Source organism: Fulmarus glacialis, unplaced genomic scaffold (genome assembly GCF_000690835.1).
Source record: "Fulmarus glacialis isolate BGI_N327 unplaced genomic scaffold, ASM69083v1 scaffold39025, whole genome shotgun sequence".
In the NCBI taxonomy this organism is placed as follows: domain Eukaryota; kingdom Metazoa; phylum Chordata; class Aves; order Procellariiformes; family Procellariidae; genus Fulmarus; species Fulmarus glacialis.
The window spans coordinates 2523-17132 of record NW_009213149.1 but is presented as its reverse complement, the minus strand read 5'-3'; the positions used below and the strand labels follow the sequence as shown (position 1 = coordinate 17132).

Below are 14610 nucleotides of genomic sequence, written 5' to 3'. Positions count from 1 at the left end.
TTCCTTGCTGATAAATGCAGACAGACTTCAGCCCCGTGGGGATATCAGTGCAAAAAGAGCCTTGCTGACTCTCCCACGTATTCAGTTGCCTGTGAAAGGCAGGGCCTTTTGGATCTGACTGCCTTTCCAGTTTCTGCTAGTTTCTGCTTATATAAACACCCAATTTATTACTCTTGTATGTAGATTCTCATCTGTACCATATCATAGATATACGTAGCATATCATCATATCATCTCAGGATGGAGCCATTATAAACATCCCAGGATAGTTATATCTTAATAGATCTTAGACGTGTGATGCAATATAGGTGCACATAAACATAGTGAAACACAAGTAACAAAGAATTAAAATTGCATTACTACGTGGTGTTAGTGTGCCTCAAAAGATCATTTTAGTCTTGGTGTCCAGTCAACTTGCATTCTTTTGAGAAAAGACAAACTCCTCTGATGGTGATTCAGAGGAGGATCTTAGGTGTAAGTATTCTGAATTATTTCCTGGATCAATCTAATTTTTTTCCATGTGAAAGCAGCTCTGGATTGTCTAACATTGTGATGTAGTAGATACAGTTTGTTACAGTACCTATTATTCTATGTTGCTCGCTTCTGTAATTTTAAGCAATGAAGATTTGTTGCTTAGAAGTTAGGTAACTAACAGGTATTGTGTTTGTAAGTGTGTGGAATTGTAACTAGTATAAACTGTGTATCCTAGAAGCATGGGTTAGATTCTAGTGAAGATTAACCTTGGAAACGAGAACCATAAACAAATGTGGTCCAGACGTGGCTCAGAGACAAACCTCGACCTTATAAGGAAAGAAAGAAACAAGTTCACGAAGAGTTCAGTACCCTGCCGACCACCAGAGACCACCCGAGACCCTCAAGAAGACCCTAAAGGCTTTAGTGAGCATGTGACTAGGATGACGTAATATTATAATTAGTTCCCGGAAATTTAATGAATATGTAAAAGAGAAATTTAAAATATGTATGAGAAGCATGGATATAAACAAAAAGATTATTAGACCAGGTGTGCTTGATTTGTGGCAAGTCCACCAAGCACCCAGGCCTGAATAAAACAGTATCTTTCCTGAGCGTGTGGAATTAGTTACTTGCACGCTGGGCACGAATCTGCTTTTTGGACAACTGCACCTAAGTGATTATTTGGAGAAAGACTTCGGTGTCATTTCAGATATTTGCCTTTTACCTTTAGCTCTCAGTGAAATGTCATGGTAAAAGGGTTGTGTTAGAAGAGCAAAAAGGAGATACTGTATAAAAGTGAAGTAGTCTTTCTCCATTACATCCAGCTCCCATGAGGGCTGCTAACTTTATTAATTCAAGAAGTATCTGGAAAATCTGGAGAGAATTGTAAAAAAGCTCCCAAAGCAATCTAGCAGTTGAAGAATAAACCTTCTTGTGAGAAGTAAAAGTAGCTTAACTTTTTCAAGATACCAGAGAAAAGACTAAGAAAAAACAGGATAGCCAGATATAAAATTTGATCCAACGAAGTGAATTCCTAGTGTATGTGTATAGGGATTCTTGAACATTGATGGCAAAGCAATATCAAGATTAAATAACCAAGTTCAGCTTGATGAATGTAGATAAACTTAATCTTGAAATAGGATGCAGTTTTCTGGTACTAAGGACAATTAATGTTGCAATACATGTTAGGGACAGGGTTGTCACCACGTCATTTTGTCTTTAAAATGACATCTGTAAGCAGAAGTATAACTTAATTGAGTGTATGTGAAAAAAGTCACATAGCTTCTCTGCTTGAGCATTTTGGCTGGTCTCTTTTGACCTTGGAGTTTGTGAGCCTGTGGAGACCTCCTTGCTAGGTTTGTCTCAATATCCTTATAACACTAACCAGTCTTCACTAAGTCAGTGGTACAATAAAATACTATGTTTCAGGGCTTAGCTAGTTATCTGCAAAGGCTGGGAAGGAATGTTGTTCTTTGATGTTCTGTTGGCTAGATATCGGATGCTTTTTGCCCTCCTCTGATGAACGAAGACTAAGAGTAGTCTTTACCCTGGCTAAAAGATAAAAGAGAAAATCCCATCTCGTATGTCTCATTGAGTGTTGTTCATGTCTTCTGGGACAATCACACTGCAGCCTTTGCAGACAAGAAAGAATTCCCCTCAAACAAGGATCCTAGGTTTCTTCTTCATTCCAGCTGGCTGACTGTGTTCCTGTTACTATCATCTGGTTTACCTCAGCTGAAAAAGTCTTCAAGCATTACTGTTACCACCTCTTCCAGTTTTAAATTTCATGTTTTGTGATAGGCAAGCCAGACTAAATGAGCTGCCTGTATTTTCCAGCTTTAAGAATTTTAAAATATCCAATTTTGAAAGCTTGGTCTAAGAGTGGGAATTATGGACTAAGTTTGGCCATTAGGATAAGCACAGCTTAAGTGTTCATTAGGAATCCTTTTTCTGACTGGTAAAACCATGGAAGTGAGCTGTGCATAAGGAGTTCCTATTGCAGTGCACACTGCATATTTATGTGCAATATCCACCAGCATTCACCAGCAACAAGATTTTTTTCTCAAATCCCTGTAAATTCAATCTATTCTCTTCTGAATTTATTATGCCAGCAATTCATGAATCAGACTGATCATCTTTCACTTGATTTGAAAAGGACATTTATGTGAACTCAGAAGATTCAAACAGTCTTAGCACTAATGCTGAAAAAAACCCCAAACCCCTACAAATAAATATTGAAGAAGTAGATTGTGACCAGTTACTTTGTAAGGAAAGACTGCACAGTTCCAGGAAAAAAATCTATCTCCTGTACACTAAGGGATAATACAAATCATCGTACTACTGTGTGTGTGTGACCATATTGTAAGGAGCCACATCAAGAGTTAAATTTACTTGATAACTCTCATTTTAGATTGAGGTTGTTTATAACTTTTGCAAATTTGAACTTCTTTGTTTAAAGTCTTTCATGTCAAGTTTTTTTTCACAGATCAGTTAGGTGACAGAGAAGGTAGAGAGGGAGGCATTGGAAACTATCTTGAGGAAGAAAAAGAAACTTAAAACCCTGCCTATTCAAACACAAAGCTTATAAAGCTGAAACTTCAGAAGTGAGGAAATGCCAAAATAAACTTGTTCTTTTTATCTTCTTTCTCTCCTCTGTCCTCATGCAGGAGAGTTTAGTCTGTAATCAGATATTTTCCCACGGAGTAACTCTGCCTCCCTCAGGGCACAGGCTGGATGCACAACTGGCAAGCAATGCTAAAGCTAACATTTTTTAATAATTCTATTGGTAACAGAAGTTTTAGCGGAAGTTCTAGGAATTTAATCGTACGTGGTGTATTTTTTGCCAGCAACAGCTCTATGTTGGATCTGAGTCGGTCATAGTGCAAGTGAAGTTCCACCAGTGTGACATGTACGGCACCGCCTGTGCGGACTGCTGCCTCGCTCGAGATCCGTACTGCGCTTGGGATGGGATCTCCTGCTCCCGATACTACCCCACAGGAATGCAGGCAAAGAGGTGAGAACTGCTGCTTTCTGTGATATCCTTTTTGCAAAATAGCTACTACTGCAGAGTTTCTACTGCAACAGAAAGTACTTCATATCTCCCCTTCATAAAAATAACTGAGCACTAAGAACATATGTTAGCTGCTAATTTATTAGCACAACCTTAGGGGATTGCAAAACAGGATGGCATAAACTGCAGTACCAGGAATATTTCTGTGAATGAAGCAAAGTCACTTAGTAATTATTTGCAGTAAGTTTTAAAGAAACCTCCATTTCTTATACATCTTTTGGTGTGCAGAGGAAAGATTCTTTACAACATCAGAGACCTATTTTGGTAGTATTATACAGCAAATATATCACACTACGATAACATATACAACAGAATTTCCAAAAAAAGCAAAGAAGAATCTGTGTTAACAGTCAAATACCTTCACCAGCCAAAATGAAACCAGAGTATCTGGAAAAGCTAAGGTTAGGCTTAGGTTTTCTCCAGTGAATTTATAAAAATAAGTTACCCTTGAGGCTAGTTCAAAGCACAAACCAAATTTGGGTGCTGTAATTCTTCCCTTGGGAAGACCTTTCCTCTCTATCACCATTCACTTATTCATGGCTCTTGGCCTTCACACTTTTGCACAGTAATTTCCCACATACCTGTCCTCTTCTCTTCCCTCTCAAACCCAGGTTCTCCAATCCAGCTACACAGATACTTGATCTAGAACATGCATATCTTAATCCAGACCTTTTCACAAGACTTTGAGTCAGCTTTGCCACTAGAGAGAGTAATTTCTAGCCTTAGTCAGCAAAACTTTCATAATGTTTAATTCAAATCCTTTCTGTGGCTTTTTTACAATTACTGTTTCTGCAAATATATGCTTGAATATATTAGACCAACAAGGACTGCAAGGATTAGAATGAATTGAGCAACTTCTGAAAACAGTTTTGAAAACCAGTGGAGATGGTTTCGTCAAAACCAAGTCGCAGTATCCCAAATGGATTATTGTTTCTTAAGGAGAAACAGGAAGGTTTTGTTTTTTTTTTTCCTTATCCTGCACACCTTATCTTTCCATGAACCCTGATGCACTTAAACAAATGCACTGCTGGCTATAGTCAGGCACAACAGACATTTCTCTGGATTTTTCTAAAAGATAATAAACAGAGAAAGCATTGGGTAACCCAACCTTTTGGGTAGGGCACATTAAAATGTAAAAATGAGAAATACAGCCAATGACTCAGCATAATTAAGAATCTTTTGGACTTATTACACTAAGGCATGCGTTAGACAAAGTAAGAAATCTACACCACTTCTACAAGCAGGATTGCATAGTCGTCTTATGCCTCTTGCAAGCAGACCAAGGGAGGAAGTGGCCTCTGGTTGTCTGCTCAATGTGAGAAGAGTCTGGCTAAAATTTTCAGGCCCCAGATTAAGAAAGATGAGCAGCTATATAGTGGGCCATGGAGTTTAATTTCCTACAGTATAAGAGAAATTGGATCACCATAATTATAAAGCATATGGGTTACTCATCTAATGATGTAAAAGTCATTTGGGGAAGGGGGGGTTAAAAAATTTCCCAGTAGCCTGCTAGGACTGTATCAGTATTTACCTTGTTCTACAGGCTTATTGTCTAAGAAAAAATAAGAGAAATAAGAGAGACTCACTCGGTCCTGAACTCTGTTGTACATTTTTAGCATATTTGTCACCTAAGACAATTTCCAGAGTAGCAGCCCTTAAGTCCCCTGACACATGCATTTATCCAGGGTTGAGTGATATGGGCAGCACCCCAGGCACCCTCCTGTGCCTTACCTGCCAACATTTAGCAGGTCAGTCTCTAAAAGAAGCAAATACTGCTGTTATCACCTTCCTTCTCTTAAGATAAGCACTGCATCAGTGGAGAAGGGATTTGCACTCAATTGAATGTTCTTGAAGTCTGCAAAACTTGTTTTACATATACGAGTTTGGGGAACAGCCAGCAAGAACTAACAATGTTGAGAGGGATGGATGGCATTTGCTTTGTTCACTTTAGCTCATAGCTGAAGCTCAGAGCATTTTAAATTTATGAGCTTACACTAACTCTGTGGTACATGGAGAGGCAGGGAGAGCTACTCAGGACGTGTGTATGGAAGTTGTTTTAAGTTGCATCCCGCTGGATACCAGGTGGAGACCACTGCCGGAAAAGGCAGGTCTTGTAGACAACATGGAGTTTTCTGATACCAAGTGACCCTGAGCAGGCAACACCCCTGCCATAGCTGCCCTGGGCTCCAGATACAACTAACACTATGTCCCAGAGCATACACATCTTGATTTGGCCATGTTTCAGGGCTCCAGATTTCTGCTCAAGCTGCACAGGGTAGTACAAGTAGTGTGAGTCCAAGGGGCACTGGAGAGCACTTGTTCCCCCCGTTCCTGGCAGCCCTCACTTCATCAGGACTTACAGAGCTGTGCCTTACATTACAGCACACTTAAGCTGGCTTGAATACCACCGCTATCTGCTCAAATGTGGCCCTCATACAGTACAGTTAGGTGGGCTTTTGACTTGTAAGAGCAGCCCTGCTAGTGCCATAAGAGCACTGCTAAGAGCTCTCTTTTTAATTCCAGTCCTACTGGTGAAGAGTTGAACTGAAGCAGGGATGTACAATGTGTCCTCCCCACTTTGATTCAAATGCTCTTTGCTTTAGATCCTAATGCCTCCAAGGTATGACAAGTTTTTAGAGAAACATGAAGTAGAAAAACTGTAAACTAAGAGATGTACAGGGTATAGAGAGAACTGCAGCATAAATACAAAAAAAACCCTCTGCTTGACAGCTGGTACTAATTTGTTGAATTGTGAAAGCCTATATTATAATTCCTTGTAAATGCATAGCCTGGATAATTAATTAGATATAGGATTCAATTAAGGACAAATAAAAACTGAGCCCAAAATCTCATATCTTGATGCTGGTAATGCAGCACACTACAGTGTCATGGTAGTTACAGATGTATGGCACCTGCACACTGCTTAAGAAGCCAGAAGGAAATTATATCGCATTCAACTTCCATGAAGTGCACTTGAGAAAGCAGAGAGGTCCAGGACTTCAATGCTTTAGTTCACTATTACCTCTGCAATCTGATTTAGGCAGGTTCAATTTTTATCTAAACAAGCACTAAATTCTACAGGTGAGAATCGTTGCTGCGCCAGCTCACCATCCAGGCTGAAAAAGGGCTGAAGTAATTTTAAAATCTTTCAGCTTGGGTGGGTCTGGTAACCTGTGATTCTTTAGCTAATTTTAAGAAGCTGACAGTCGCCCTCCTGACTCCTTTCGCTCTCTAGCCCCTAATTTTAAGAAGCTGACAGTCGCCCTCCTGCCTCCTCTCGCTCTCTAGCCCCCTTTTCCACCCGCAAACATGCAAACACATGCTTCGTCTCTTATGGTTAGCAAGGGAGCTCTGAACAGATGGGTTTTTTTTCCCAAATCTATGTTTTCTACCCTCCCCAGGCCTCCTGGCCCTCCCCGCTGCCTGCCCACGGTCGGGTGCCCAGGCTGGAGGGGGGCGGTGGAGCTGAAGGGGCGGCTGAGGGGCCACCTCACCTTGCAGCTGCCCCGGGCATCACCCTGCCGAAACAGCTGGTTCGGCAACACCAAACGCAGTCTGCTCATTTACTTACGCAAACTGGAGCGATGCCTTTTCTCCCTGAGACTTTTCGACTCCACCTCACCTATCCCTGGGAAAAAATAAAGAAACATGAAGTTGGTGGTGATGATGATGACTGTATTGCTTTCTTGCAGATCATTTTTACTAAGTTCCTGAAAACACAGTCGCAGACTGAAATCTAAATTCATGAAGTTATAGATTGCAAAAGACACTTCCGTATATTCGGTACATTTGTTAGTCACTGAAAATTGTTCCTTATAGTAGTTTATCTCAGGAATTGTCTGGTACTCTATTATTCATGGAATTCTCAATGAAATGATTACTAAGAAAAAATAACAAATACCAGGCTTATGTCACTATTTGTGAAATAAGTTTATCTATGTCCCAGCATCTTTCTTTTTTTCAGCACCTCTCCCCATTATTTACTTCTCTTCAAAAAAGTAGCAAGTGAAGGCACTGGTAAATGTATCTTCCCCAGTCTTCACACTCACAACAGTAAAATTCCAGCAAACTAACATTTCTTTTCTTGAATGGTTCTAACAACTGGAGAAATATCCTATCTTACAGGACTAGAATTTTTTTAGCTCTACAATGATCTTCAGGAACTGAAGGGCAAATAGTACATGCCTGCTAACTGTCCTGTTCCTGCTAGATAGGGCTGCTGGGCCTGACAGCAGCGGGGGTTTCTTGTTTGTTTTTTCAAGGCTAATGTCTATAGTGTTTATGTATATTTGTGCAAGAGAATGTCTCTTCTGAATAATCTGTATACCCAGATATGCAAAGCTGGTGGCAGCATCATTCAGCACTGACACTTTGCAGAGTTATCAGTAAGCATGGCTGCAGCATCTATACATTACAATGAGAACTCCCAGGGCATGACGAAGTCCTGTTGCTATCTCAGAATCTTAGTTTTTGTTTAATAATACGCATGTATTTTTAGCGCTTCTGCCAAAAAGGCCCAACGTTGAATTTGCAGATTCCCCTGAAACAACAATGGCAAAACATTGGTTCTGCTCTGAATATCAGTAAAGGTTAAAGCTGTCCTTCTGATCCACCAGCACCACCAGATCAGAAGTCCATACGGGTGACAGAAGTCAGAAAATAATCCCTGTCTACTGCCAGTTTAGAAATACGATGAGTAACATCCATGGGCAAGATCTTTCAATAGTGTAAATCTACATAGTTTCAGTAAATTCAATTTGTGCCAAATAAAAATTCTGCCTTTCATGTTCACATAGCATGGGAGAAAAGCATTATTTAAGTAGTAAATGCAGAGAATAACAAAACTGCTTGGCTTTGCTTGTTTCTATTATATATCATATATACTGTACACATACCTGCTGTGTAAGATTTGCTGCATTGCATATTTCTTTTAATCTGTTATGTATGGCATTGGTAATACTGTGCAAAATTAGTTTTTATGCAAATATAGGAAAGGTATCCTTAGTATAACTAAATGTCAGGTTGTTGGAAATACTACATCTGGCAAGATATGACATTCCAATAGGTTCTTTCATAAGCAATCTTAATTTTATTTATCAGGACACTCAGAGAATAAAATTGCCATATAAAAGCACAATTCTTCTGGGAATGCACTGTCCAGTTATGGTTTCCATTATTTTTCTGTAAATGTGTATAAAAAACATAAAGCTAAAAACTCACAACAATTTTTCTCTCAAAATCAATTGCATTATTTCCAGGTTGCAGCTGGGGCTCCCAGGTTCTGACCACAGTTCTGCCACCAGCTCACTTTCTAGGCACGGGCAAGTCATGAACGTGTCTGTTTCCCTGTTGAGAAAAATGGGCTTAACAACTGTCTGCTACACAGATGTAATAAAGTATTTGCTCTGCGCTTTGAGATTCCCAAGTGAAAAAAATAACATGAGAGTGAAGGATAAAAGAACTACCATTCACATACATGGTAAAATGTTCTAAACTAAAAAAGGAAAATTTCCTTGGCTTTCAGAGAGAGAGAACCAAAAGACAGGCTAAAGGTCCCTTTGACTCTTCTTAGAACTGAATGTTGCCCAGTTGGTTCAGAGGATCTTGTTTTAGTATTTATAGCATCAGTGTAGTTACATATAAACTGGACACGTAGTTGTGCCTCTTCCCTAGACAAGTGTGTTTCTTTTTTTCAGACATGTAAGTAGGGAGAAAATACCGATGCATAAATGAGTACTTCTCAGAACAATGCTAAATTTTTAGGAATCAAGATTTAGCTCCTTATGTTTTTAATGAATGCCACTTTAGCATAAACCAAACGATCTGTAAGCTAAACATGTTATCTCAAACAATTCCATTTTTTCCCCTCCAGACGTTTCCGCAGACAAGATGTTCGACATGGAAATGCAGCGCAGCAGTGCTTTGGCCAGCAGTTCATTGGTAATCTACTCACACGTTTAGAAATTGCTAGCAAATGCCTGGAGCAGAGAGCACAGACTTTGCCAAAAGTATGAGCCAGACCATGATCTCACCTGAGCTTTTTTTACTGGCATATTCCTCTAACAAGTTATAAGAGTCATGGGGATAAGCCCATGTCATCCAGGTCTAAGAATGATTTTGTTTCGATAGCAGGTCAGATGCATCCCATAGTATTTATGCAGTCCTGCAGCCCTGTCATTCAGACTAGGGATGTGGCTAATGCATCTCAAGAGCTTCCAACAGAAACGCAACAGGAAAGATGGGGCAGGGATAAGAAACAACAGGGCTGCATCTGAATATGAAATGCTGCCAGGACACTCAGCCAGAGGTGGGAATTGAAGGAGCTCCCTAACACATACATGGGCAATGACATGTCAGAACACTAATGTGTATTTATGATCATTATCAAGATTTGTCCTAAAAAAAGATAGATTACTGTGTCTAATGCTGTTGTCTAAACCTTGGAAGGTGATGATTTCAAACATTGATATTAGGAATGGCAAAACAGAGAGAAAACAGTTGCCTGGAAATCCTCAATATTTTGCAGGATAACACCCAATACATTTATAGAAGAAAAAAAAAATATATAAAAAGGTTCTTTTAGATAAATGGTCAGAGGAAACATATTTTAGATATTAAATATTAGATAGATATTTTACCAGAGAAAGCTTCATTAAAATTGGAGTCCATTGGGCGATATAGTAGATTTTGGAAAAGTATATTCCAATATGAAATACAACAGAGAAATCACAATTACATCAAACCTCGTAATTTTTAGGGTATAAAACTGATTGGTCTCAAGAATATTTCTCACTACTGTGGAATAAGATGATTTCATTAATGAGGCAACTGGTCTCCTCCAGTATAACATCTAGCTTATCTTCCTCCAGATGTTTTAATGGATGGAAAAGCAAAATTGAGTTTTGATTCATGTCATTCACCTTGTTTTTATTAGCACCCTTGGGCCAAAACCATATGTTTATTTTACATGTGTATAAAATGGATATGTATAATACTGGTTAGGGTATTTATAGTTTTTAAGTGTTTCATTCTGCAAAAGGCTATGTGATCTCATTTTTATCCCTAAAAATATTTAATTATTTATTATATTTAAGCACGTATTGAATCCTCCTGTTTCACTGAGTGAAAATGAAATAGATGAACTATTCATAAGAACAAGACACAAGCAATTAGCAGTGTGAAAGTCTGAGATCTGTTTCTCTGTGTATGACCTTAGCTGAATCATGGCACAATTTGGTCCGTTTGTCTTATGGCCAGATCCTGAGATGATAGGAAAATTCACTTAGTAGGTCAGACCTTCAGCAGACACTACTTTTCAGTCACTATCTGTTTGGATCTGAATTAAACTTTATTCTTAAAAGTAAATATACCCTGAATACGGAGTGTTACAAGTATTGGGCCCATATTTTTAAAACATTTCTTTTCCTTCCAGGTGAAGTCCTGGAGAAGACTGAGGAGCGACTTGTTTATGGAATAGAGTACAATAGCACCCTTCTGGAGTGCATCCCTCGGACCTTACAAGCGAAAGTAATCTGGTTTGTCCAGCGAGCGCATGAAGCTAGAAAAGAAGAGGTAAATATTCTTATAGCCTAATCTTTTAACTAAAAGAGCCCATGCTTAGGAATTCTACATCTTCACTGAAAGGCCTGTCATCAGTTGCTGAAATGTACATGGGTGTAAGGGAAAATCATAATGTTCATCTGCTCTCTTGAATTAATAGACCTGAGAATTTCACCTGGTGTTTGCATTCAGAATCTTGAATGCAGATGTTAGAAATGTAGAGAAACTTGATTTAAGATCTCAAAACACAAGAGAATCCAACACTTCTCTTGATATATTATTGCAGAGGTGAAATGTTTACATGTTACTCCCAATGTTAGTCTAGTTTAACATCTATTCATTCTCGCTGCCTCACCCATTACATTACGGAACCTTCTGTTGGTGGATTCTCTGCCTCTTTTACATATATTTCTCTATTATGAAAGTGCTTCATAAGTGTTACTATATTTATTCCTCCGTATTTCTCTGATACACATCAGTGTAGCTATCCCCACTTAGTATGTGGAAGGACATTGGGAGAAAAGCCTCAGACCACCAAAAGATAGAGATGGTTGCCTTACTGCCTAGTGGCTAGGCTCTGCTGCTAATGTGAGACATGGCTTAGCCATAGACATCTGCAGATCTCTGGAGTGGGACTCACCTGACAGTAAACGTGGACATTTATAAAAAAGAGATCTACCCAGGAGCTAGTCAATGTAGGCTGCCTTTAAAGTCAGACTAGATGGTGTTGCAGTTACAGCCAGTGGTATCACCTCACGCTTAACTAGACAGCTTCATCTGGTCAGGTAAAAAATGACTAGTAAATCACTGAATACAAAAATAACCAAGGATGCCACACTCTGCTTTAAATATCTAAAATTAAGCAAGATGAATGCCATTCCCACTTCAGGCACATTTTTGCCTGAAGTTTTGTCCAAGTCCCAAATCTCTGCATGGATTTTCACACTTGGTATTGCCCCATGTATTTAACTGGAAAATCCCTATCTATGCATAATCATTCTTACAATAGAACTATTGATCAGGTCTTTCACAGAAAGTAGTGAACTAGGAGGGGAGGATGTCCTATTATATGCACATCCCATTAGACCCAGTAGCTCAGATACTGGACACCAGGAGGGTCAATTTGAACAGACTTTAACCTTCCAGTGTGTCTTTATACTAGTATGATGAATTTTTTTTAATGTTTCCCCCTGCAAATTATTCCATTTTTCATGAATAATTATACAGTCATTAGAAAAAGACAATCACAAGCAGAGACAAGTAGAATAATATAGTCATAGAATCACAGACTAGTTTGGGTTGGTAGGAACCTTCAAAGATCATCTAGTGCAATCCCCCTGCCGTGGTCAGAGAGACCTTCCACTCGAACAGGTTGTCCAACCTGACCTTGAACACTTCCAGTGACGGGGCATCCACAACCTTTCTGCATAACCTGTTCCAGTGTCTCACTAAACAGAAGAATCTCTTCCTTACATCCAATCTAAATCTACCCTCTTTTAGTATCACTTCAGGCCCTGGTAAAAAGTCTTTCTCCATCTTTCTTATAAGCCCTCCTTATAGATTGAAAGCCCACAATAAGGTCTGCCCAAAGCCTTCTCTTCTCTGGGTTGAGCAACCCCAACTCTCTCAGCCTTTCTTCATAGGAGAGGTGTTCCAGCTCTCTGACCATTTTTGTGGCCCTCGTCTGGACCCACTCTAACAGGTCCATGTCTTTTTTGTACTGGAGACCCCAGACCTGGACGCAGTACTCCAGGTCGGGTCTCACCAGAGCACCTCCCTCGACCTGCTGGCTACGCTTCTTGTGATGCAGCCCAGGATACGGTTGGCCTTCTGGGCTGCAAGTGCACATTGCTGGCTCACGTCCATTTTTTCATCCACCGATATCCCCAGGTCCTTCTCTGCAAGGCTGCTCTGAATCCATTCATCACCCAGTAATTCTCCTCTGCTTTATATTCAGCGTCTTATTGTTAACTAGATGGAGATTCCATTCTCCTGGGCACTTCTGCTGGCTGGATTAGACAGCTCAGTGCTCCCTGCTTGCTAGCATCTGCGAATGCATAGTAGTTAATAACTTAGCTCTCAGGAGCTGTTGGGGGAACTCAAACACCAATCTCAGAACTGAGTCTTTAAGATCGCAATGGTCCTGCAGTTAGATATAAAAATATCTATATGTGTGTCGCCTCAAAAACATTTGTCAATGTATAAGAGCATTCACAGGGACAGTTATAGCAGGTCATCTGGCAAATGCCCATTTGTTTTCCATCCAGTTGTTTATTTGCATGTTTCAACCTTATTTCCCTCTGTGATTTAGCCACAAGTGACTAACCCATGCTGGGAAAACAGGAAACTATCTGCTCCACTATCTGATCTACCATGCTTGCCAGACTCTCTAGATCGCTTTCCTTTCACAGTTCCACTTTTTACTTCAAGTAAATATTTTTCTTACTTAAAAACTGTGAATTAAAGGATAGCGAATCCCTAATCTTCCTCTTGAAATGTAATATTATGTTCATGAAGGTATATTTCAGAAGTTATTGCACTGATTTAATGTAATAATAAAGGCCTGTGCTCTATAACTGCGTCAATTTATTTTTCAGGTGAAGACAGATGATAGAATAATTAAAATGGACCTTGGCCTTTTATTCCTGAAGCTGCATCGGCTGGATGCAGGGATGTATTTTTGTCAGACAGTGGAACACAGCATTGTTCACACTGTCAGAAAAATCACCCTGGAAATAGTGGAGGAAGAACGTGTAGATGAAATGTTCAATAAAGACTATGAGGAGGAGATACCTCACAAAATGCCATGCCCAATGCAGAGCAGTATACCTCAGGCATCAAAGCCATGGTACAAGGAATTTCTTCAACTAATAGGTTACAGCAACTTCCAGAGGGTGGAGGAATACTGTGAAAAAGTGTGGTGTACAGATAAGAAAAGAAAAAAGCTGAAAATGTCTCCATCCAAGTGGAAGTATGCCAACCCTCAGGAGAAGAAGGCAAGGATCAGGCCAGAGCATTACCGGTTGCCCAGGAACATAGCTGACTCCTGATGGACAAAAATCCATCTACTGTTTCTGGTTGAAATTTTATTTGGACTTAAGTAAGAGGGAGAAATCAGTCTTGGTTTTGGTAAATGACACAGGTTTATATATAAAAAATATTGGGACTGAAAACAAAAATGCTATGGTAAGTTATACTGTACACTCGTGATGACTGTTTAGAAACATTTTAAACAAAATCTTCTTAACTATCTGATTCTAAGTAGGTCAATGCAATCAGAGTTTTGCATTAGGGAGGATGTGACAATCTTCAGACTTTGAGTGCTTGAATCAGTTTCCTGTGTGGACCATGCTTGCGCTGTATATTGCTGCATATGATGGCATATTTAAGCAAATTCAAATAGCTAAGCATTCACAAGCGGATGAAAAATACAACACATATCTTTTCTTCGTTTCACAAATTTCTCATGCTTCTGAAAGTGGCACATAAGATCTTTCCTTTTGATTG

General features: G+C 39.5%; 1 protein-coding gene across 1 annotated transcript in view; it reads left to right on the top strand.

Annotated features, from left to right (window-relative positions):
• Positions 1 to 14401, top strand: part of SEMA3E (sema domain, immunoglobulin domain (Ig), short basic domain, secreted, (semaphorin) 3E) — a 38402-nt gene extending 24001 nt beyond the window's left edge. Inside the window, exons 10-13 of the mRNA XM_009578099.1 lie at positions 3320 to 3486; positions 9416 to 9483; positions 10976 to 11115; positions 13701 to 14401. Of these exons, the coding sequence (XP_009576394.1) occupies positions 3320 to 3486; positions 9416 to 9483; positions 10976 to 11115; positions 13701 to 14153 (828 nt within the window). The 3' untranslated portion in view covers positions 14154 to 14401. The remainder of the gene's footprint in view (positions 1 to 3319; positions 3487 to 9415; positions 9484 to 10975; positions 11116 to 13700) is intronic.
• The last annotated feature ends 209 nt before the right edge of the window (positions 14402 to 14610 follow it).